Source organism: Salarias fasciatus, chromosome 13 (assembly GCF_902148845.1).
Source record: "Salarias fasciatus chromosome 13, fSalaFa1.1, whole genome shotgun sequence".
Lineage (NCBI taxonomy): Eukaryota > Metazoa > Chordata > Actinopteri > Blenniiformes > Blenniidae > Salarias > Salarias fasciatus.
Window position 1 is genome coordinate 16037483 of NC_043757.1, and position 24373 is coordinate 16061855.

The 24373-nt window shown below is 40.4% G+C and overlaps 2 protein-coding genes across 4 annotated transcripts; both read left to right on the forward strand.

The window, feature by feature from the left end:
* The first annotated feature begins 1814 nt into the window (after positions 1–1814).
* Positions 1815–9934, forward strand: LOC115399293 (inhibitor of nuclear factor kappa-B kinase subunit alpha-like). 2 transcript variants are annotated; one of them, XM_030106595.1, is made up of 22 exons: positions 1815–2070; positions 2620–2750; positions 2832–2926; positions 3018–3135; positions 3215–3284; positions 3369–3457; positions 3557–3646; positions 3739–3863; positions 4737–4844; positions 4948–5083; positions 5208–5408; positions 5560–5662; positions 6954–7077; positions 7154–7305; positions 7403–7464; positions 7549–7658; positions 8017–8066; positions 8374–8482; positions 8556–8703; positions 8793–8842; positions 9140–9239; positions 9555–9934. In XM_030106595.1, exons 2-22 carry the CDS (start codon positions 2646–2648, stop codon positions 9609–9611), a joined length of 2202 nt encoding a protein of 733 aa, XP_029962455.1. In that variant the 5' UTR covers positions 1815–2070; positions 2620–2645; the 3' UTR covers positions 9612–9934. The 2 variants fall into 2 exon arrangements, with proteins under 2 accessions (XP_029962455.1, XP_029962456.1); XM_030106596.1 differs by having other exon boundaries at positions 2636–2750.
* An 837-nt stretch (positions 9935–10771) lies between these two features.
* On the forward strand, positions 10772–18553 carry erlin1 (ER lipid raft associated 1). 2 transcript variants are annotated; one of them, XM_030106630.1, is made up of 12 exons: positions 10772–10874; positions 11865–11993; positions 12390–12471; positions 13106–13152; positions 13240–13301; positions 13408–13533; positions 13630–13703; positions 16047–16105; positions 16246–16337; positions 16427–16516; positions 16629–16708; positions 18288–18553. In XM_030106630.1, exons 2-12 carry the CDS (start codon positions 11881–11883, stop codon positions 18474–18476), a joined length of 1014 nt encoding a protein of 337 aa, XP_029962490.1. In that variant the 5' UTR covers positions 10772–10874; positions 11865–11880; the 3' UTR covers positions 18477–18553. The 2 variants fall into 2 exon arrangements, with proteins under 2 accessions (XP_029962490.1, XP_029962491.1); XM_030106631.1 differs by having other exon boundaries at positions 10799–10884; positions 11878–11993.
* Positions 18554–24373: the final 5820 nt, after the last annotated feature.

Here is a 24373-nt window from a genome sequence, read left to right on the forward strand (position 1 = left end):
AACTTTAGTAAAGCATTAGTACAGTTTTATTTTCTCTCCTTGTGATAAATTTAAACAAAAGATTAACAAGTAAGACAGAAAACACTCACATAATGTAATGAACCTCATTATTAGAAAGCTTTGTTGTACATTTTCCTTCAGTGCTATAAGCACAGATACATTCTGAAAATGATGTTTTGTTTAATCAGTTCAATCCATCCATACATCTATTTTCTATACCAGCGTTGTGGTGCGCTGGAGCCAATCCTAGCTGAGCGAGGGCAGAATACACCCAGAACAGGTCACCAGTCAATCAAGGGCAAACACAGACTGACTAAAAGTCACACACACTTGTATTCCCACCTGTGATCCAACGCCACTTGATTAACCTCATGTGCATGCTAGAGAAAATTGGAACACCAGAGGAACCTAAATAGACACAGGGAGAACATTTAATGAGACAACCTGGACTCAATGGGTGCAAACAGTTTCTAACTGGGCATCAATCAAAACAGCTGATCCGTTGATTGAATGAGACAGTGGGTGCAAGCAGTTTACTTAACTCTGAGCTCCTACCATGTGAAACAGGCTTCCAGTCCTGTTTCACTTCTCTCGTTTCTTTTATGTGATGTCATGTTTCATATTAGAGTTGTTGATCATTCTTTGTCTTGTAGTCTATGTACTCTCTGTTTATACAATAAATGTATGTAGATACAAGAAATGACCAAGGTACCTATCTTTCTCTTTCTGTCCCCTCACCCCAACCGGAATAGCAGAAAACCGCCACCCGGTCTGGTTCTGCAAAGGCTTCTTCCTATCAAAAGGGAGTTTTTCCTTTCCACAGTCACTTCTGCTTGCTCATGTGGATCTGTTGGGTTTGTAAAAGTTTCACAAAAGTGTCTAGAAATAATTATATTGTAATTGGCAGATTTGGCACTTTATAAATAAAGCTCAATTGAATTGACTTGAATAGCTTCAACTGAATAGCTCTGACCTTATTTAAGCACAGACCTTCTCACTGTGAGGTGAGAGAGCTAATAACTGCATGTCTTTAATCAGTTCCTTTTTCACTACATCTACCTGAAATTTCCAAAGTGAACTGCTAAGCTCAATAAAGGAGAAGCAACAAAAAATGCGCTTGCAGTATGCCCATTTCAATGGATGCATAAAAGTCATGTTTTTCTTGCGTTGCAAAATCAGACTTTTTTGATCTGCATTAATGTTGCCAGTTTGGTTTTTATCAAAAAAAAATCCTGTTGGCTTTTCACCACATATTTTTAATGAAAGAAATTAAGATTGTGTAATTTTTATATACTTGCTGTCTTCAATGTACTTGGAATGTAAATATTTTATCAGTATTAATTATTTGGATGGATCAAACAGTCTCAACAAATTAGATTAAAACAAGAAATATTATTTTACGAAAGAACATTTTTTCTTGTAATATATTCATCATTCAGAGGACAAAACATAAGTATTATGTTTTGTTTCCTCTTTCGCCTGGCATCGCTTCAGATTTCTCCTCTGCTTTCCTTCAGAGATCAAGTGGAAAGCTGTGCACGTGGCGCCATCTACTGAACAAACCATCCTCAAAGTTTTAGAAATACTCCAGTTTGGCAGCCAGTCGCGGGTCCGGCTTTGTTGGTGCAGCAAAACAACATCGAACAGCATTATTCCACGCCCAGCCTGCAGTCCTAGACCACGCCGCGAAGCCGTTCTGCTTGTGGGTGTTTGGTTTTTGTGGAAATCCCCCCTCGGAGGGGACAGTCCGGCTCGCAGCCCTCCGCCGCCGTGCAGCCGGGCGCGCATGCGCAGTAACGACGTGTCGCTGTACTTTCACTTTGCGCAGGGTTCGAGCAGAGTGTCAGTTTCCACATTAAAACAAAAAAAAACGACAAACACCGACTTTTACGCCATGTTTGATGGGCTCACGGCGCGGCGGTATCTTCTCACTGGGTTCGGTCTGCTCGCCTGAGGAATGGATTAGAAAACGGACCCGTAAACAACACGGTTTAGCTAACAGTGAAGACGCAACAATGTGTGAACTCCCGGAGTGAGCTGTCAGCCACCATCCCTGAACCTCCTGGACAGGTGAGCCGACCTCTCTACAGTCAGTAGTAGCTCTGGTGGTTTTGTTAGTCCTTGAGTCATTTTATGTTGTTAACTATAACCCAAGGTCTAAGCCTCTCAAACAAACGAGTGACTGTCAGCGAGTTTATAGCGCAGGGATGATAAAGTGCTCCACCAGGAGCCGCAAATCTGTTTATAGGTTAAATGAAACATTTATAAACTTCTAAACGCACCACTTGAATAAATTTAAACTATTTGATATATGCGAACCATTATTAAGATAAGATTACACTTCATTAATCCTACAAAGGATGTACATGTACAAAAACATATATGAGTACAATACAGCTATAAAAACTGGAACTAAATATGCATTTCTAATATTGGTTACATGATGTTTAAGAGCAATCTGTATATATTTTAGGTGTATTTGCGGCCCTTAGTAATCATGCAGTGTGTGTGCTTGAATTAGAAAGTTGTATTGTAAAGAAGGCTTTATGGTGATTAGCAGACAGGTGCAGGCCTGTGCAATAACACTGAAAATGAGTTGTGTTGTTTTGTTCTCTTCAGCTTATGTGCTTTGCAGATCTGCCACTATGGAGCGGACTGCACTCAAACAGAACCAGCTGTGTGGCTCCTGGGAGTTTAAGGATAAACTTGGGACAGGAGGCTTTGGGAATGTCTACCTGTATCAGCACCTTGTAAGTCCTCTCACCTGACTCCAGGCCTGACATATGCACCAGACCCCAAAGCATCTCACTCCCTGCTTGTGTGCGGAGCAGGAGCTGGGGGCCAAGATTGCTGTGAAACTATGCCGTCTGGACCTGAACTCCGAGACCAAATCTCGCTGGAGCAGAGAGATTCAGATCATGAAGAAGTGAGACTGAATCATCCGTTGCTCATGATGGAGTCACTGTCTGTTGTCTTCCTATCAAACCACAGCGTGTTTGGCGCTCTTTCTGCTTCAGGCTGAACCATGTGAATGTTGTTGAGGCCCGAGAAGTTCCTGAGGAGTTGAACGCCATCGCATTGAATGACTTACCACTTCTGGCTATGGAGTACTGCTCAAGAGGGGACCTGCGCAAGGTATCAGATTAATATTCATAAAGATTATTTACAGTCAGTTGTATTTTCAAGCGTTTCACTTTACTGGTTTATCTTTCAGTTGCTGAATAAACCAGAAAACTGCTGCGGGTTGAAGGAGAGTGAAGTCCTCTCGCTGCTTAGTGACATTGGTAATACTGCCAACAATTTTGCTTCAAAGCAAGATCACTACATTAATACTCAAGAGTTAATATTTTGTTTATTTTCCAAAACAGGTTCTGGAATTCAATATCTCCATGAAAATAAGATCATTCACAGGGATCTAAAGCCAGAGAACATTGTTCTGCAAGAGGTTGATGGGAAGGTGAACTAATTTCATTTTGTGCATTAAGCCTCATCAAACTCCAGTCTCATGTCACACTTAGGTTTTCTTGCTTTAATGACACAAATATGCTCCCCTCAGCTTGTCCATAAAATTATTGATCTGGGATATGCAAAAGACCTCGATCAGGGCAGTCTCTGCACGTCTTTTGTTGGAACTCTCCAGTATTTGGTAAGCTTTGCACATCAGTGATGTGGCTTTCTTTATTTAATATCTGTCACTTCATTATATTTCAATCTAAACCTGACCTGTGTGTGTGCCAGGCTCCAGAGCTGTTTGAGAGTAAACCATACACGGTGACTGTGGACTATTGGAGCTTCGGAAATGTGATCTTTGAATGCATCTGTGGCTTTCGGCCTTTCTTACACCACATGCAGCCGGTACAATGGTGAGTAAAGACCACTGTATCTTGTCATATAACCAGCCCTATATAATATATATAAAATCTATGATAATTCCCAAAACTGTGAACACATGTATCTTGTGTGACGGCAAATAGTTGTTAGCATTGTTGATTGATAAATATATATGAACAAGTAGCTGAAAAGTATTATCAATTAGACAATGAATTGATTTATTTTATTACTTGATTAATAATTCAAGTCTGTTTTGACTTGTTCTTGAAAACTTCTGATTGCAGCCTTTAGAAATGAAATGTGGTCTGTATAGTTATAGACGACATAACCTTTGGGCATGAACTCTCAGTCAGTACAGAACAAAACATTTCAGGTGGCCCGTTCAGGCTGGGAAACTGGTGGTCAATATTTTTTCCTGATGTCAACAGTTGAAAGACCCAAAAATGATTGAATTAACTGAGATGAACTAAACGTTAGATTCACAATATTTCCAGATCCTTGACTTGAATAGAATAAATTAAATACTGAACACTGTGGTCTTAGCAGGACTCAGGAAATTGCTACATGAGCTGAGCTGTCCATCGCAGGGCTAAACTCTGCATTTTCTCACTGTCAGCTGGAATCAGCTCCAATGCCTTGTGACCCTGAGTTTAGTAAAGTGATGTAGAAGATGGATGGATGGAATTTGCTCTATACCAGAGCATGTTCCCTGCATCATTTTTAATAAAATGGTTGTAACTACTGCTACTAAGGATTAAGAGATTTTGTGATTTTAGACTGTTGTGAGACAGGTTAGTTTTACACAACCGGTGATGTGTTGTTGCAGTAATAATTCTGTTTGTATTATTTTTGTCCCTGTTTCTTGTCAACAATCTTCCTTCTTTTTTTTTTTTTTGCTTTTCTAGTACAAGCAAAGTTAGGAACAAAGGTCCCAAAGACATCATGGCCATAGAAGACATGAACGGAGAGGTCAGATTTTCTGCACATCTTCCATATCCCAACAACCTCAGCAGGTAAAGACCAAAGGAAAATGTTCATACATTCATACAAACTGGAATAGAATGCTTCATCTAATCAGTGTGTAACAATGCTGAGGCTGTGTGTGTGTGTTTACAGGCCCTTGTTGGAGCCTGTGGAGTCTCTCCTGCAGATGTTGCTACTGTGGGACCCTGCAGATCGTGGTGGAGGTTTTGACCCTGACACAAACAAACGATCCTGCTACATCGCTCTGCAGAATATTCTCAACATGAAGGTTAACCTTTGTTCATGTATAAACTGGTTATTTTTCTTGGAAAACTGTAATGGTTTTGTACATGCTTTGAAATTAGAGAGCTGCAAGCAAAGTTAATTGTGATTTTGCACATTTCTTCGACCAGGTCATTCATGTGTTGGACATGACGTCAGCCCAGCTGCACTCGATGGTTCTGGGCGCCGAGGAGAGCTTGCACTCCCTGCAGCTTCGTCTGGAAACTCAGAGTCAGTCAAACATCTCCCCGCTGAGTCAAGAGCTGCTACTGGAGACGGGAATGTCCCTTGACCCACGCAGGCCGCCCGCACAGTGTCTGCCAGAGGGATTGGTGTGTGACACACAAACATGCACAAACAAAAATGCATCCTTGATTCTCTTGTTCAAACACACCTGTAAACATCAACAGTGTCAACCTCTGTTTTCTTGTGATGTATCATTATGACATGTTATTGACATTTTTTTTCCTACTTTGCCTCTAGCGTGGCTGGGACAGCTCCATAGTTTTTCTTTTTGACAAGAGCCTAATCAAATACTCCGGACCTCTGACTGCCAGACCGCTGCCCGACAGCGTCAACTTCATCGGTAAGATATTTGTAAAAACATCATCTCTCTCTAAGTCACTTAAAAATCAGATTTCAGTGGTTTTCCTTTGCTCTAACAGCAATAACGGTCATTGTCTGAAAGTCTGGATTGTAATAACTGAATCAGTTTGTCACCCAGCGAAGCTCGGATGATTTTTAAAAAATTCTCCAAATTTTTGAAGGACAGTCATGTCATTTCTGAAACAATGGAGCCCATAGTGTTGAAACTCAGTCACATGACTGCAACCTACCACGTGGCAGCAATAAAGGCCTAAAAATAAGTCCTCTTTGTTAGAGCTTAAATCCACTTTGAGTCACTAGATTGTTTTCTAAAACAGAAAAAATCCTAAGATTGTCTCTCTGGTTTTAATTAAAATGTGAAACCCGACACTGTGACTTATAGTCTTGTCTGGACACCCGCTGCCCACAGTAGTTCCAGATGTTGCTGGGATGGCAGACAATTGAGGAATGAAGGCTGAGTAAGCTGTTTATTGTAAAACTCAAACCTAAATCTCTTTGGCTGCTGAGGAAAGTTAGTGAAGCTACAAAGCGTAAGCTTATCGGTATTGTCACAATCTGATTCAGAGGAAGGACAGAATATGGAGCCCAGGTGAGCAGTCGACCCAGGTGTCAGCCATCATGGCCAGCGAGCCACGCCCCCAGCTCCCTGGCAAACAAAAAAAGAAACGAGTCCTGAGGCCGAGGAGCAACCACAAAATGATTCTTCATTGTAATCCTTCAGCAGGTGTTATTTCTTCCGCTGATAACCAAATGACGCTAATGCCAGCGGGCTTTTAGAATGGAAATAGTCAGCTGTTGCTCAGACTACAGCATTCATGCAAACAATGTCTTGTGGCAAACTTGTCGTTACAAGTTTAAGATCTGCAAAGAGATGACTTCCCGTCAGATTGATCACAAAAACTGCTTTTCTTTTTTGTATAGTTAATTACTGAACTCTGCATTAATGCTCAAGATATTTGCTTTTGGTCGATTATTGCTTTGTTGTAACAGTGCTTTTCTATCTATTCTATTGGAAATTCTAGGTGTTTATCTTTGAAATGTAGGCACTTTGTAAGCAACATGCTTTTGTGGGATGAGCAGCAGAGTGTGTGTTTTACACCAATGAAAGATTTCCCAGATGTTCTCTATCATTGATAAACATCTTCTCAATTAGGCTTTTCAGTATTGTTAAAAAAAGAATAAATAACAGCTTACCAAACAAAAATGTCCTTTTTTTGGTGTATAGTTTATATAATTCAGTGTTTTAATGTTATTTCTTCTTATTCTCTCAGTCAGGGAGACGAAGACCCAGCTGCCACTGACTGCTCTCAGAAAGGTGTGGGGCGAAGCAGTCAGCTACATCTGTGGGCTGAAAGAAGACTACATCCGCCTCTACCAGGGACAACGCGCCGCCATGTAAGTGCATGTAAAAACACAACTGCAGAGAGTAACAAATGAAATATTCCTAACTCGTGTTTGTGTCTCTCTGCAGGCTGAGTCTGCTGCGTTACAACACCAACCTAACGCGGTTCAAGAACCTGCTCTTCTCCCAGTCGCAGCAGCTCAAAGCCAAGCTGAGTTTCTTTAAGATGAGCATCCAGCATGACCTCGAGCAGTACACCAAGCAAAGCAACACTGGCATCTGTGAGTGGCCGTTCATGCCTTGTCATAACATATGCGCTCACTAGATCTTCGCGAAAGTTGTAAGTGGATGATCTATTCATGCTGTGTTAATCTGAAGCTTCAGAAAAAATGCTGAAGACTTGGCAAGAAAATGAAGAGAAGGCCGATGAGTTTGCAAAGGTAAGACCGTAGTAAAGTCCGGGATATCAGTCAACAGGTTTTTTTTTAAAGCATTACGCGGTTCTGAGGCTGTTCCTGGTGTAGGTTGCAGATGTGGGCTATCTGGATGAGGAGATTGTGGCGTTACACTCCGAGATCGTGGAACTGCAGAGGAGCCCCTTTGCGAGGAGACAAGGGGACGTGATGGAGCAGCTGTCAGTAGATTTGTGATGTGATTCCCAGTAATTCACACTTTTTTGTTAAATTGTATGTTCGTACATTGACACACTTTCAGATTTCATTAATTTTTTTTCAGACCCTTAAAGGCATTTACACCTAAAGCAGTTTTAGTTGATTTAGAACAATCTTTTTGCTCTTTTGGTGGAGTTTCGTGAGATCCTGCCCAAAAACACAAAGAAAGCTAAAGAGAGCACAATTATAGTGTGTCGCTCACAATAACATTTTACTAAATTTGTACTTCATAATAACTTTAAAAGTCTTTTCTTTTTTTTTTTTTTTCAGAATTTAAACTGAAGTCCATTTGAACTGTGATGGTTTTTGTTTGTTTTTCAGTGAAAACAAGGCTATTGAACTCTACAAGCAACTGAAGGCCAAATGCAAAAGTTAGTCCAAACCATTTTTCAGTGCATAATGAAAAGAACGAGCCATGGGTTATAATGACTGTTGTATTGTTTGCTCAAAGCCGGTTATCAGTTCTGAATACATCTAAAGCTTGTTGCTATGGACACATTTCAGCTGTAATAAAAAAAAAAAAACCTGTAAGACGTGCAGAAGGCCTCTGAACAAATGTGTGACAGGGTCTCCATTGTTTCATTAAATCTTCAGCATGAATGCGAAAAAGCACAGAGAGTAGCGGACATTGTGTTGAATCATAACACGTAGATGATCACTTGGCTGTGCTTCCTGCAGGCCCTGACCCTCCACATGGCTACAGCGACAGCTCCGACATGGTGAGAGCCATTCTGCAGACAGTGCAGAACCAGGACAGAGTGCTGAAAGACTTGTACACACACTTGAGGTAATTTATTCAGAGTGAATTCACATCGACTCGCGAGTTATAGAAAGTTAACTCTCTCTGTTTTATCTTCTAGCACAATACTGGTTTGTAAGCAGCGCATCATGGATTTGTTCCCTAAGTTGGAGATGGCGGTAGAAAACATAAAAACAGCAGAAGCAGCAGTGATGCAGATGCAAATGAAGAGACAAAAAGAGTTCTGGTACCTCCTCAAAATTGCATGTGTAAGTATGACTTACTTCACAGTAAGAATGATTAATGTCAGGTTGCTGTATTAAATGTATAATAAATCATTGTGTGGTTGTGTTTTTAGGCCCAGACCAGTTCTCCATCACAATCACTGACACAAGAACCCTCTGACAGGTGAGATTTGTGCTATTTTTTGTTAACCACATTTGATCTGCCACGTCACCCCTCTCTTCTGCCCACATCCCCGGCCTCTGCTCCCAACCCCAGTGTTGGGGAGGCCCACCACACAGTTTTAACAACCACCGAGCTCCACGAATCACGTGGCTTGAAGCGGTTTGACTTGGCTTTTGTAAAAGTAGCAAACACGCCAGAAGATATGACTCCAAAGACTCTATGAACTATAAGGTTAACTCGCTCGCCTTAGATCATTTGAAGAAACATGTTTGTTTCAGAGTCATTTGTCTCTTGCAGGGAAACGGTTCATCAGTTACTGGATGAAAATCAGCGTTATCTGAGTCAACTTACGTCTCTGTTGCAAGACGCCACCCAGGAGACGGAGAACAGTGTCATGGTATGATATACAAAATGTGAAGCAGGGTGCACGTCCATGTAAGACCATCCCAGAAGTAACACCTTGTATATAAACACATGGATTTCCTGTTTATGCTAGAGGGCAGTTCTTGAAAATAATCCGATTTATTTTTTGTAAATATTATAACTCGCCATTATGTTTTCCTTTTCCGTTCTGTAAGCTATCTGTGTGGTTAGCCTTCATAGGACAATACAGATTCACCTGTATCACATTGTTAATGAGTGGAAACCAGGCTGTGAACAGCAGGATGTTATGTTCAATCGCACCGTATAAACACGTTTGTCCTCTCTCCAGGATCTGGATTGGAGCTGGACTCAGTATGAAGCACTGAAAGCAGAACCTCAACAATAGAAACTGGCCAAAGACTGTATTTTAACAAGTGCCTTATCAAAGTTACACTATCTGAAAGCTTTGTCATTCTGTTCTGTTTTACTGTATTTACATGTATTATGTGATGCTGTGAGACGGTAACGTGTAAAACGGCCTCTTGTGGTAAGCTATTCATGTTTTAACTTAATATAAACATAGTATTATTGACTGTTAACGGGTATTTCCAGCTGTTACAATAATGTATTTATTTTATTTCTAATATTGATTAGAGTAAAACATTGCTGCTGACAACCTGCAAACTATGCATGAAGGGATATAAATGAGTTTTTTAAAATAAATGGTACATTTGTTTTTTGTTTTTGTTTTTTTGGAGGGGGGGATAATGTGCATTTCTTCCTTTATTGCAGATATTTATTCTCACAAAGTTATACATGATGCAGCCACTCTACAGCTACATTCATATCCCCAAAACAATAATACTTCATTTAAGTTTATTGAAACCACACACTGTAAAAAGGATGAAGACACAGTGGCAAATAAATGCAAACGTTGTACTTGGAAATTTCCAAATCACAAAAAGATTCATGGAGATGTACATAGAAACTAACGATAGGGGTTGCATAAGAGGTTCAAAGAAAAAAATAAGGGTCAGCATAAACAAAAATGTTTACATTCCATTACTGTAAAAATAAAGACACTTTGTGTTTGTTAAATTTTGAGTGGCTGAAAATAATCAGGTGTTTGTGATATTGATGACACACTCTACTCACTCATGTGAAGCCGATGTCTAAGCAAAATGTGAAATATTTATATGATGAAGCAAGTTTCACGTAACATTATAGTCTCACAGATGACAAAACAACCAAGCTCGGGAAAGGAAAATATGATTTCACTTCCAGGACAACAGTGGTTAAAGTCCAGCAGATTCCCACTTGAATTTTAAGGTCAGTTCAGGTGCCATGTGTAGTGTAGTAATCTAATCTGGCCTAGCGATTATTTTAGATTTTATTTGTATTTGAATTAAATAAGAATACAGATTTTTACTGTATTCCGTTGAAAGTATCCATGGGATGGAATTGATAGTAACAGCTGAGTTACATGATTTCAATCAAACACTCGTCACGAGCATGTCACAGTAAAGTGCTTTTTGTCTGACAGTCCGTGAAGGCAGCACAGTGTAAGGAGAAGCAGCTAGTGAAACCTGTGGGAGGCGGAGTGACACGGGGCGAGGGGGATGGTTCGCTGAATGATACGACCAGAAGGGAAGACGCTTTCAATACAGAGGTAAATTGTATTTGACATAAAGCCAGCCTTTCATCCGAACGCCTACATGTTGGTAATTTGTTCTGAGTGAGCTTGCTTTTGCGCCATTAACCAAGCATGCTAATGTTAGCATGAAGCTAAATATCGGCGGCTGCCTTCCTGAACCTAAAGCAGTAGCTGCTGCTAGCTAACCCAGTCTCATAGGTGAATATTACTGACCGAATGGATGGTGAGCCGCTGCATTTGCCAGAATAGTTAATTTCATTGTGGCGCTTCTCCATTGGAAGACACGTAGTTGAAGTACTAACGTGCTGTTTCGTGAGTTGACAGAAGGATTGTTTGCTGGTATCTGTCTGGAGTCACTCAGCTAAATGTTTGCGCTAGCTGTGTAACTAACTGCACGTTAATTGCATCAGCAACCTGTACACACCTGGAAAGCGCCCGTGTGTTTTGTCAGTTTACCCTCCGTGATGGGGATGATACAGCAAAGAAGTGGTGTCATGGTGTTGCAGTGCTTCAAATGCGAACGGCTCTGTATAATCATTTATTTCAGCGTGAACTAACCTGACTAATCATTTTCAATGGGAGTAAACAAAGACTCTTCTGTGGGAGGAAACAGTGCTCAGCTTATGTGATGTTTTTATAACAGAATATCTTCATAAGAGGGCAGTATTCTCCAACAGCGGGGCTTTTATTATCATGTATGGCTGCAATTGCACACTTCGTTTCAAACTCGAAAATGTTCTACTCCTTTCTAAATTTGATGATTTGAGATTAATGTTATGTTTTAGTGTGGTTTAACAAAGCAAAACAATATCTCAAAAACTCGACAGCTTATCCTGAATTTTTATTCTTTTTTGCTGCTTTTAGTGAAGTTTAACATGAGGGCAAACTTTATGGCAAACCAGCAAGTGAAGACATGTCTTGCAGTTGACAGCGTTTCACGTGAATGAGTCCCTTTATGTTCTATAAACTTTTTATATATGTTAATGCTTCTTTATTCTCCTGCAGGTGAGTGCGAGTGAGGATGACGATGCCGCATGTAGGGGCAGTATTTGCAGCAATAGCAGGAGTGATGGCCATCATGTTGCACTCCTCTATTCACAAGATAGAAGAAGGACATCTTGCTGTTTACTACAGGTATCCCAACATCGACCATGGCTATCTTTAATATCTGTATTGTGCCAAAAATATATGATATGGTTAGTGCACTTATAGCTGAGACCTTGAAATATTGTCTCTCAAGTTCTGTACATCCACCAAACCTGTTTGACCAAAGATGTCATGGATTTACAAGTGACTGTGTTTGACAGTCGTTCAGATAAAACTCAATCTGATCCACACCTTTTAGATCACACATTTAAGGGAACACAAAAAATTTCAACAATGCATTTGCTATCAACAAAAGCAGAGCTAAGCATTTTCTTTGACACATGAACAGTCCTTTTGTTGCTGTGGCGTAACGTCCATCCGTTTCTGATTAAATCACGTGATGTTGGGAATTCAGACCAGATGATTTGCTTGTATTTGTTTCAGAGGTGGAGCCTTGCTGACCTCTCCTAATGGCCCTGGATATCACATTATGCTGCCTTTCATTACCACCTACAGATCAGTGCAGGTAAGTGTATCTTGCGGTGCTGAAACGTGGCCTTTTAGCTGAGCCGACTCTAATGTAGGACTCCACCACGAGGTGCTGCTCACGAAACCAGAATGGCATCATCTATAAATAAGTTAGCTGAAGCATGCAAGCAGTTGTCGTTCAACCGTGGCGACAGCGGCCTGGTCGTACCCCAAGTGAACCTACTACTTTTGTTTTACTATGTGTGAATAGCACCTATTTTTGTCTTTGAAACACTGGGGGGGGCTTTTTTATTTAGCTTTATAAAATTAAGGAACTGATGTTTTGTCACTGATAAATAGTCTTGCAGGACTCAACTCTGAAAAATAAAGAAGTCATTTATTTGTATTTACTTTTCAAATTCAGTTGGCACAAACACGTATAAATAAGAGCTTATGAAAATATTAAAGCTTAAATGACCTGGAGATTTTCTACTAGACAGTGATTTCTGGAGCTCTTATTTTTTTGCCTTTATGAGCAATGTTCAAATTAATTGTGTGTGATGAGTGAATTGTATGTTAAATTCAAACAAATGTGTGCTCATTTCTGAACTCTGGATATAATAGTTTAACGTAACTTAAATAACTGACATGTTTGCGCTCCTGCCACATGATGTTTTGAACCTATGTTTCAGACGACTCTGCAAACCGATGAGATCAAGAATGTGCCTTGTGGAACGAGGTAGAACGGATCCTCCTGATGTCGCTGCAGACATATTAGTCTCCTGTTATTTAAAAACGTATTTTAACCAATCTGTTCTCGTCACAGTGGCGGTGTGATGATCTATTTCGACAGGATAGAAGTTGTGAACATGTTGGTCCCTTCAGCAGGTACAGCTTGTTCACACATTACAAGAGTTCCTCATTTGCTTGACTCAATAACCCTGTGGGCTGTCCAGTGTTTCAGTAACTGTTGCTCTTGTTCTTTTCCGTGCAGTGGTGGACATCGTGAGGAACTACACTGCTGATTATGACAAAACTCTCATTTTCAACAAGATTCACCACGAGCTCAACCAGTTCTGCAGCGTCCACACACTACAGGAGGTCTACATTGAGCTGTTTGGTAAGAAGTCGCTTCTATGCAGGACACTAAATATGCTCAGTTTTAAATTCCTCTGATGCAGAATCGTAAATAGTCTCTTTTTTCCTCCATTTGCAGACATTATAGATGAGAACTTAAAGACCGCTTTACAGAAGGATCTTAATGCAATGGCACCTGGGCTCACAATACAGGTATGTAATAGTAACATTTAATTGACTTGTTATTGTACATGGATGAATTTGGCTAATTACTGTTCATCTGTAACAGATAACTTCCACTGACTGTTTGACAATTTCAGGACAATAATTTACAGCCTGATTGAGAACAAGCTTACATTTAGCAGGAAAATATTTCCAAAGTTAACTGTGCATGCATCCTAAATTGGTGTGAGCTTTTGTGAGCTTGTACCAAACTGACGCCAACCAGAACCCGGCAGTAGCAGCAAGCATGTGGAGAATGCAGACGAGCCCATCAGGACGATGGAACAACACATATTCAGTTCTCTGTCTTTAGAGCCGCAGCAATGGAAAAGCACCTCAGGCTCCGTCTGCCTGACAGTGAGTTCAGATGAAAGTAGTAAACATTTGTTTAGATTCACTGTTCATTTACCCAGAAGCAGTGTCTCAAATCTCCGAAAACGGCCCTTTGAGATTTTTAAATTTATTTAACAGAGTAAACATGGCAAACACAAGTTTTCTGAAATGCAGAGTAACGCACAAGCACACTACTGTCACAGTAAATTTTGAATTTTGCTTATGCACATGCTCACGTACAATAACCACAATAAAAATGGCCAGATTCTAGAGCGCCGGTTCCAGCACACTCTTAACTGATGGCCTATCAGAGGTTATCGAGCGTTTTACTGTGTAAACAGGAAACTCTCAAAGAACCAAAATGGAGCAACAATGCTGTTTCCAGTCAGCCGTCATGTAAACAGGCAGTTAGATAATTAAATAACATTTTTTAAGGACTCTAAACACTGAGGTCTGTTGTGAAACATTTGTAAGAAAGTGAATTCACACGTGTGTGTGTGTGTGTGTGTGTGTGTGTGTGTGTGTGTGTGTGTGTGTGTGTGTGTGTGTGTGTGTGTGTGTGTGTGTGTGTGTGTGTGTGTGTGTGTGTGTGTGTGTGTGTGTGTGTGTGTGTGTGTGTGTGTGTGTGTGAATATTGTTGAAGATAGAAAAACTCATCTCAGTCCCAAATTTTTTTCGTATTAAGTCATATTGATAAGCTTTATATTGATCAGCTATCATAATAATCAATTTAGTAAACTTAATTTTACCAGCTGACGTTTCCCAAACAAAGACAGTGTCTACTTTTTTTGCCTCTTGTACATTTAAAATTGATTTCTTAACATCAACAATGTAAAGAAAAGGTTTATTTATCCACTGATCATCCATTTACGTCTGTGACGTTTCTATCAAACAGTGTTTTTCTATTTGTCTATCAAGTTTCCGTTTAAAGTAACAACAGAGTACATGTAATTGGGTTTTTCTTTCTCAGCAAACTACAAAACCTCGATTTTCACCCAAAATACACAAATGTTCTGTCTGGATAATTTGTACACAGATTACAGTTTGGTTATGTTTTAGTTGAGTTTTAAGGCAGCTTCACATTTGTGCAGTTTTTGCAGTTCTGTATATGTTCTTATGCAGTTCTTTATTCTTTGCTGCATTTTTTTGTTTTTATGAACTTTGGTCCTACAGTAAGTTTGACTGCACGATGCTTCTGATCTGGAGGTGAAGGCTGCTGTGATTTGCTTCAGTAAACAGCATAACCAACTTTATCCTGCATGCTGTCTGAATATGCCATCAGTGCCTTCAGGAAATAAAGAAGTTGAAGTTAACAGAGAAGGCTTGTTCTAGTAACACTTGTGTGCAGTGAAATAGCTCTTCATTGTGGTCGATGGAGAATGTGGACGCGTTCCAGCATTTCGCTTCCTTGGGAATCTGCAAACTGTTGTGGTGGAGCTGTGCCGGTGCAGCCCGGAGCAGCTCTCACACCGCGCGGTGTGTTAAAGTGGCCGTCATAAAAATCCTGACGCTGTGCTAAAAGGGACAAGCGCGGCGCTGGCCACGATTAAAGTAGCACCGTCATGGCTTTGATCTGACATTAACTGTTGTTTTTGGACATATTTGCATTATTGTCCTCATAACACTTGGTAAAAATATTACTGCATATCTGTAGCAACAATGTAGTGTCATGGCAGTGCTTTCAAATGCAGAAGTTCAATGTTGGACACATGCAGACCAACACTATTGTTATTGTCTGTTAATTCTCTTATTGCATTAAAACATGCAGATAAAAAAAAAAAAAACCACAATCCTTAAGTCATTTGGTGATACCAGGTGGGTGATTGTTGGTGTGATTGAGGCTGAAAACATTCTATCATTGTGTCCATTTTGAAGGCAAAAACCACTCTCAGACTTTTTTCGAAGCAGCCATCGACTCTGTGAAATACATGGGTTGTGATCAGAGGGTCTATTTTCTCTCTCTGTGTTTTCCCTCTGCGCTGTTACACCATCTCTGTGAAGGCAGTCCGCGTTACCAAGCCAAAGATCCCCGAAGCTATCAGGAGGAACTTTGAACTCATGTGAGTTTATGAATTTGTACTCGCCAGCGAAGCCTTGTTATTTGCTCCAGTTTCTCTGCGACTCACCCACACAGTCCATGTAATACCACACACAAATCAAAACACTTGCAAGAAGGTAATTTCACTGCGTGTGTATTCAGGGAAGCGGAAAAGACCCGCCTGCTAATAACGGCACAGACTCAGAAAGTGGTGGAAAAGGAAGCAGAGACGGAAAGGAAGAAAGCTATCATTGGTAAATATGGTCTTTGACGGTAAATATGCACACTAGTATTTCTTTTGTATGCGTATAATGTGTTTTGGGTTGTTTTTCTTTTCCTGCAGAGGCTCAGAAAGTGGCCCAAGTAGCAGAGATTCAGTTCCAACAGAAGGTGATGGAGAAGGAGACGGAGAAGAAGATCTCTGAGATAGAAGGTTCGCTGCACGGCTTTCACTTCCCGTCTGTGAGATGGATCTGTGTGTTCTGATGTGTGATACGGCGACGTGTCGTGTGTCCATCATGCTCAGCACTGCTTCCCTGTTTCAGATGCTGCCTTCCTGGCCAGAGAAAAGGCAAAGGCTGATGCCGAGTATTACACTGCTGCCAAATCTGCAGAAGCAAACACGGTAAAAAAAAGAATAATTAAAAAATAATAATAATAAAAATGCCAGTTTTATACTTTGACTCACACATTATACAACATCTGATCACATGCAATTAAAAATATGAGCGCCTAAAAAGATTTACTCCAACACCAGTATAAATACTGTGTCTATACTCTTAGAACAATACTCACTCAGTAATTTAAGGCAACCAGACAAGCCTCCTGTTTAGTGGGGATAAACAGTTTGCAGATCAAATGTTGTTTGGAAGGGAAAAAAAAGCACAACAACCTTGAATATCGATGACTGGAAGGATTCAGCTGAATCCCAGCTGTGTTGGTTCTATCCAGCTCTGTAAACCACTTTGAGGACCACGGTACGATCTCCTCTGACTGTTTTTCACGCTCTCTTCCTGTGCTCTCCCTCTTACGGTTTACTCAGCGACGCTGTATTTTTTAGCAGCTTGACAGTTTTTATAAATCTCAGCTGAATTGATCACCATCAGCTTAAAATTAGCCTCGCAGCTTCTCCTGTGTAGCTGATTAATTTGACCTACTTTTGAACCACTTTTCTCCAGTTGTTTGCTGGATTGTGCCTTTTTTTTTTTTAGGCAGAAGTTACCATTATCTGGATTCTGGGGATACTTTTGCTTCTTTTGGGGAATCAAATGGTATCAGATTGTGTTTATTGACATTTAAAAGATGAGAAGAAGAAGATATCTGCTCGTTTGAATGTCAGAAAAGCTTTTCATGAAGAAGTGAAAGTGCCTCTAACATCCAGAAAATGTAAACTGCAAAAAAAAAAAAAAAGGATCTATTTCCTGTAAATATATTCAGGCTGATGCGGTATGTTGAGACCTTACAAGACCAACGATGTTTTGCAAGTTGTGAAAATATTACTTTGAAGTATTTTATTTGACTGCATTTAGTTAAACTTGCTGCATCTGAAAGCAGCATTTCCACTTTCTTTCAAAGAGGTACAGTTCCTGTTTACACACATTCAATAGAGAATTCATTGTTTTTCACCACAAAAAACAGGATCTAACATCAGATGACTTCTCTCTCGTTCAGCTCTCACAGAGGAGCTGCTTGTGGGCTTTCCTTTCCTTAGCTTGATGAATATTCCCCACATTTGTATTTTATTTTAATTTCTGTTTTATTTGTAATGGGCCAATAAAAACTCCGTAATAATTGCGGAGTCAAATGTTTTCAAAAATGTTTTTTAAACTAATGAATAGAGCAGGGAGAAACTGCCAGTAAGTTGGGGTGAAAGCAGACTTCAGTTCTCACAGAGAAGTTAAAGTATGAGTCTGATTGTTGACATTGGTCCAAAATTAGCTGCTGAATAATAATAAAATATGTAAAACTCTCATAAAAACAGGGGGCATGTTGTAAATGGAAACTTGTCGGTGAAATAGCTGAAGTTGACCTGTATAGCCCTGTCAGTCATCAGATGTTAATGTTAGCTTTTGGGCTTATTGGATGAAGTATTGTCAGTAAACAAGATAATGCCCTGTTTAGTTTCAGAACAGTATTGTTATGAGCAGTCATCTTTTTTTCCTCACTTTTTTCTTGTTTCTTTCTTTCTCTCCAAAATTGTGCAGCTGAAGTTAACGCCAGAATACCTGGAGCTGATGAAGTACCAGGCCATAGCAGCCAACAGTAAGATCTACTTCGGACAGGACATCCCCAACATGTTCATGGAGGGAAGCAACAGTCCTCCCAAGTCTCCTCGCTCGCCATCTTTGGCCAACCAGGCGGACGTGTTCAAGGTGAAGCCTGACAGACAGTGAGTCTGCTGCTCCGTCTCTGCACAGGACAGGAGCGCCGGACAAGGCCTTGACTTAGAGAGGGAGTGGGAATGGAAATGATGGGGTGGGGGGGGGGCGGTTTGAAGAACACTCTTCAGTCTTAAACCGGAATCACAAGAATGGAGTGGGCGGGTGGGGGGTTGAAAAGAGCAGAAATAAGAGGGCGGGGTGGAGATGAACAGAAAAGCTTCTTTAACCTTAAACCGTTCGGAAAGCTTTAGAGAAGAGATTGATGCCATAATCAAAAATCAGAAGCATAAAAATGCTAATGCCTGGGAAGGCGACGGCTGATGGTCGCTCTAATTTACATGTGCTTGCAATTGGTGCAGTTTGTGTCTTTGCTTTTGGAGCTGCATTGTTATTATTTTGTTTTTTTATATGCAAGAAGAATGATTTGTGATGAACATGCTTTTTTTTTTGTTTCTTTGAGAATGCTCAAGCGGTTTTGCTGCACTGGAATCTGACAGGTGACACTAATTAAAGGCTGGATGGACCATGTGAAGGTGTGTGTGTGTGTGGGGTTTGGTCATCTCTGTGCCATCTTCTCCTGCACTGAGTCACTGGTTGGCTGCTTGTCTCGACGTGAGCCAGTGTGAGGGCCCTTCCTTTTTAATGCGTCATGTCACATGCTGCTAGTAGATGAACTTTAAAAACACTTTTCCCTGTTTTTCTTTGCTCTGTTTAAATTTTTTTTTAACAAGTGCTTCAGTATCATAACTGTAGTAATTGCAGCACATTTCCAGTTGACTGAAGTCCTTTAAATATGAGCTGTGGGAGTTTTTTTTTTTTTTTTCTTTATGGGCAGAGGTGATTCGTAATGATGTTGGTATTTTTCTGCCATTTCTTGTTTTGGGGTGTGGTTGGGGTTTTGCTGACCTCGTGGCATTTACTGTGAAGCAAACAGAGAAAAATGAAAGAAAATGTGCTCGTGTCACATAAAAAGAATCACAAATTATCCCCTTAAAGTGATTAATAGTTAATTACAGTGAAATTGCAAATATAAAGGAAGTAATAATTTCTTTCTCAAATCCTTTGATTAGTCGAGTCTGTGACGATCTGCCAACACTCGTTCACATTCGGTTAACTGTAGATTCTCAGGAAATGTTTTATTAACACAGCTGTTCAGTGTTGAGCAGATCGCACGCTCCCCGAAATGCCAGAATCAACAAATAAATTAGCCTAAGTCAGAGTTAAGCGAACTCCTTGTTCGGGGGGGGGGGGAATCAGCATTCAGTTGTTTAAGGTGATGTTTTATTGCACCATCTATTCACAGCACAGTGACCGTATCACTGAAAGGACAACCGAGGCAGTCATTTCATGGTTGTTTACACTTCCTGTAATTCAACAGTTACTGGATTGCAGTCGTTGACAGCCAAAAGTAGTTTCAGCAGTTTTAATGGTCACTGTCTTTATTTAATGTTGGTGAAAATTTTTTTCAATCCAGTGATCAGTTTTGTCTCAACCTGACTTCGAGTAGTTCACAGAAACAAGCTTTGTTTTGGGTTTTTTTTTTTTTTTTTGACAATGTTGATGATGCTTCGGCTTAAAAGAAAAAATGCAAGACGGTGCTAGTTTTTATCTGCTTTTTGTCTCGAGAAACACAGAAATACTTCCAATATTTAGATTTTAAGCCTTAACTCAGACTTTCCCGAATCCAGTGACTCCTTCATTGCAAAAGGCTCCACTTCTCCTCGGCTGCGCAACCTTTCTTAGAGCTCGTTTGTTCTCGCTGTACCGCACAGCTTCATTACAGATCCTAACTGAGACAGACACAACCAGCGTGGTGGATGCGAGTGCCGGGAAGATGTGCCGTTTACGTGACCTCTTGAATAAAGGCTGCACTCTTGCATTTGTGTTGGTGGTGGGTTCAATAATTAAAAAAAAAAAAAAAAAAAAAAATGCAAACGAGGGGAATGAATCACTCAAGAAAATGACTTTGTCTGTTTGTCAATTTTGTACGACCTGTGAAATTTAAACATTGTCTCCTTGTTTTAAAAGGTTTATATGCAAAATGTTTCCAAGTTTTGAAAAATGTTCTTAAGGAAAATAAAACCTATTTTGGTACCTCTCTGTGTGGATGTGTACGTGGGCGCCGTGCAGTTCTCCTGGGGGCCAACAGGAGGAGAGCTAACACAGTGTAACATGGGTAGAATGGTTTAATTACAGGGTGCTGGACTGAAGTAGTTGCCAAGAGGTGAGTAAAAGGAAAAAAAAAAAATCCCTTTGACATAGCTCAGTGGAGGGATGGAGATGGAATGATCTGCTCAAATATGGGTCAGTTGGTCAGTAAGCAGGCAAAAGGTTTCATGGATTGTAGATCATACAGGTGTCTGACATACGCAACAAAAACATGAAGGATATGTAGGCAAAATTATTTCTCTGTCCAAACTTTGAAGTTATAACAGCTGCATCTGTAAAACATTAAATTCCAGCTTTGTGATTCACAGTCTGGTAAGCTTCGGCCATCTCAGGCTCGCTGGGTGTTGATAAATTCAGGAGGAGACATTCTTCACAGGTCAGCAGTCCACAAAGGCAGGCCAGCAAACACAAAGAGACAGGCAATGTCACTTATCGTCATGCAGGAAGAACATGCAAACTCCACACATAAAGCACAGCCAACCCCTAACCTGGACTTGAACCATAGATGCATTTGCTATGAGGCCAGTACGAACCACTACACCACTGTGCAGAACTGGTTAACTTGGACACATGATTTCCATCCCAACAAATATTTTAATAGAAAAGGCTCTGAAGGATGTGTGTTTGTTGGCCGGCTCTTTATTATGATGGCTGAGCAGTTGTGAAAACACGAGGAGGCCTCGGTGAACACTCGATGCACGTGTAAACACCATCGATCACACGGCCCCTGTTGTTCTGACCCACACAATGTCATCTAAACAACACAAAAACGCAGCTTTGTCTGCGTCTTGTGAGTCTGTGAAATGGGCATCCCAAGAGGATGACTCCAAACCTCAAGCCCTGCCCTCAGCACGGCCAGTCAGCTGCACACAAAGACTTTCCAGGAAGCATTCAAAGCGTGTGTGTGTGTGAGAGCCTGCATGTGTGTGCGTGTGACCACTGCCTGAATGACCAGATGAGGGATGGCTTCCTCTTATGACCTCTGGGTCCTCACGGGCCTCTCTGGGGTCCTGTCACAGCTGAAACCTTCAGCTCTCACTCTTTAGATGATGAAGTCTTTTTGTCTGACCCACAACTTCATTTTCTTTCCAATTGGAGGCATTATAAACTGGTGAGGATATCCTTGTTTGTTTATATAATAGTTTCTGTGTGTGTTTGTCTGCTGGCCTGCGTTCATTTCAACGGGTGGTCTTATTTTTTTTTTTTTTGTCAGTGGGTTTAAAGCCCTGACTCACAGGAAGTGAGATGGAGGGCACATTTAGCTGTTTCCTGGATGAACCCCAGTTTTTCTTTCCTTCCTTTTGTCGCTAATCATCAGATTCTGACTGATCCATCTCGCCTTGACTCCTTCCTGGACGTGCCCCGCCAGGGAGACGCAGAAGGGCGCGGCCACTCGTAACGAACTCCGTCCAGCCGCTGAACTGCAGCGTGATCCTGAATGTGATTCATCGGCGCCTTCATCAATAGCCGCTCTGTTTTTCAGTTTTCACTCAGATTCCTCTCTTGTGCGTGTGTGTTGGTTCAACACAGTCTGAGGAGTAATAGATATTTTCACTGTCTGAGCCCCTCCTCATTTCCTGTGCAAGTGATCCTTGTCTTCTTTACTTAAGTCTATTGTTAAGTTTCATATCCAAACTAAATTGTGTGCATTATACATACACGATGTCTCATTTGGACAGTTTTTTTGTTGTTGTTGTTGTTGTTGTTCGCTTGCTCCAATAAATGATCATTTGTTCTGAATGTCCCCTTAGATGTCAGTTTGATCATAAAGAATCCTGTTACGACAGTGGAAAACATTTCTATTATTTCCCCCAAGGCTCTGAAAAGTTTGGCACGAGCAACGTTACCCTGAAGTGGGAAGGTCTGGTACTGACAGCATCCCTGCAACAATCTGTTCCATTTCTTTATCACAAATATTCCATGGACATTCTATGTGTCCAACATATTTGGTTGTTTTTTAATCTTTTGAAAAACAGTGAGAGGACGGAGTAGACATGGTTTTGTATCTTCAACATACCTATCAGTTGGAATACTTTAAGATGGTCCGCAATTCTTGAGCACATGACTTTATTCTCTAACAAAGAACATTTTGAACTTTGAGTTGAAATATTTTAATCAGGCAAATTAAATTGAATTTCTCCTCCTCCGATCATTTTAGAGAAAAGTACTTTGCACCATTTGTTTTTTGTTTTTTTTGTTTTTTTTTCAAATCAGACCATTTACTTGTAATTTAGCTAAATCTTAAGCACTGGAACAGTAGTAACAGTAGTTGTCGTAGTAACTTAGGACTAACCACATAATCATTGTTCTGTCATATATCTGCTAGTATTCATTAATCACATTTTAAACCTGCATTAAAAATACAATGATTTTCAAAGTAAAGAAAACATAAAGAATACACCATATGCTTTTGAACTACGGTATAGAAACAGTGGCGTAAAAAAGACAAACATCTTTTTTTTCCTGGTTTTAGCTGTCTTTTCAAAATAGGCATGTGTCATGCATCATCAAGCTTTACAGTATTTATATTCCCAAGAATACCACAGGCAGAGTGTTTCCTCCCACAAGCTGGGAGGACTGAGACACGGTTTCTATTAAGACTAATTTAGCCCGCACTGTAAAGGATCTTTTAAATGTAAGTACAGTAGGTGTTTCATTTATGTTACTGCTGATCATAAAAGCACAGCCAATACTGAGTTCCTGGTGAACTAAAATAAAATAAATTAAAAAAAAAAAATGGTGTATTCATGTATATTGTACATGTTGGACCCAAGTTGAAATGATCCTCACGTGCACATATTTTAACATCAGCGCTGACTGAGGCTTTGATAGTGGTGATTAATAGGTAACCTGGAGGTGAACTCGACGAAGCCCAGTGACTGCGGCACACGGCTGGAGAAGATCATCGGACGCTGCTCCGCAGGCCATCTATCTCCTGATATTCTGCGCCAGTCACTGACACTCCCACCGCAGCCTCATATGGAATGTGATAATATCAGACTGCCCACACAAGGTGCAATCATATACAGCACACATTTAAACAGGCCACATGGCATTGCTGTTACGCCGGATGTCTCACCATGTTCGGTCATCTTGAAACTTAAAAACCAAAAATGAGAAGTAAGTTAGCTCATCAGTGGCAGAGTTCTATATTTGTTTTACCACTTAAACACTTCTGAAGGAGGTAACAGATCTAATTTTACACTTAAAGGAAATTGACGGTCATAACATAACACAGAAATAACCTGAGCACTGCATACATGTTTATCATGTTGAACCATTACATTTCTACTTCAAATTCTAAGCTGGTGCAAAAAAGTCCAAGTGGTTTTCATGATTTGTTGATACAAGCCCAAAGCCATATACAAAAAAGACTGCGGAAATACATAAAGACTGTGAAGAGCATTTTTATTACAGAACTTATGAAGAAGTAAATTCATATTTAAAAAGTTACATTTTTAACATAAATACCCTACAAACCATCCAAAAGGCAGTCTCCATAAACGAGGAAATCAAACAGATGTTACTGACATAAAGGACAATTAAAAAAACAAAACTGTGTCACATTAGGCAAATAACTGCCTCATCAATTGTACATTTTAGAAGTGTTTAAGTGTGAACATTGAGCAAGAGGCACGGCCTACAAGCGCTGTGTGTGTGTGCGTGTTTGTGTGTGTATGTGTGTGTGTGTGTGTGTGTGTGTGTGTGTATAAGAATGCGCTACATTTTTTGTCGGTGTG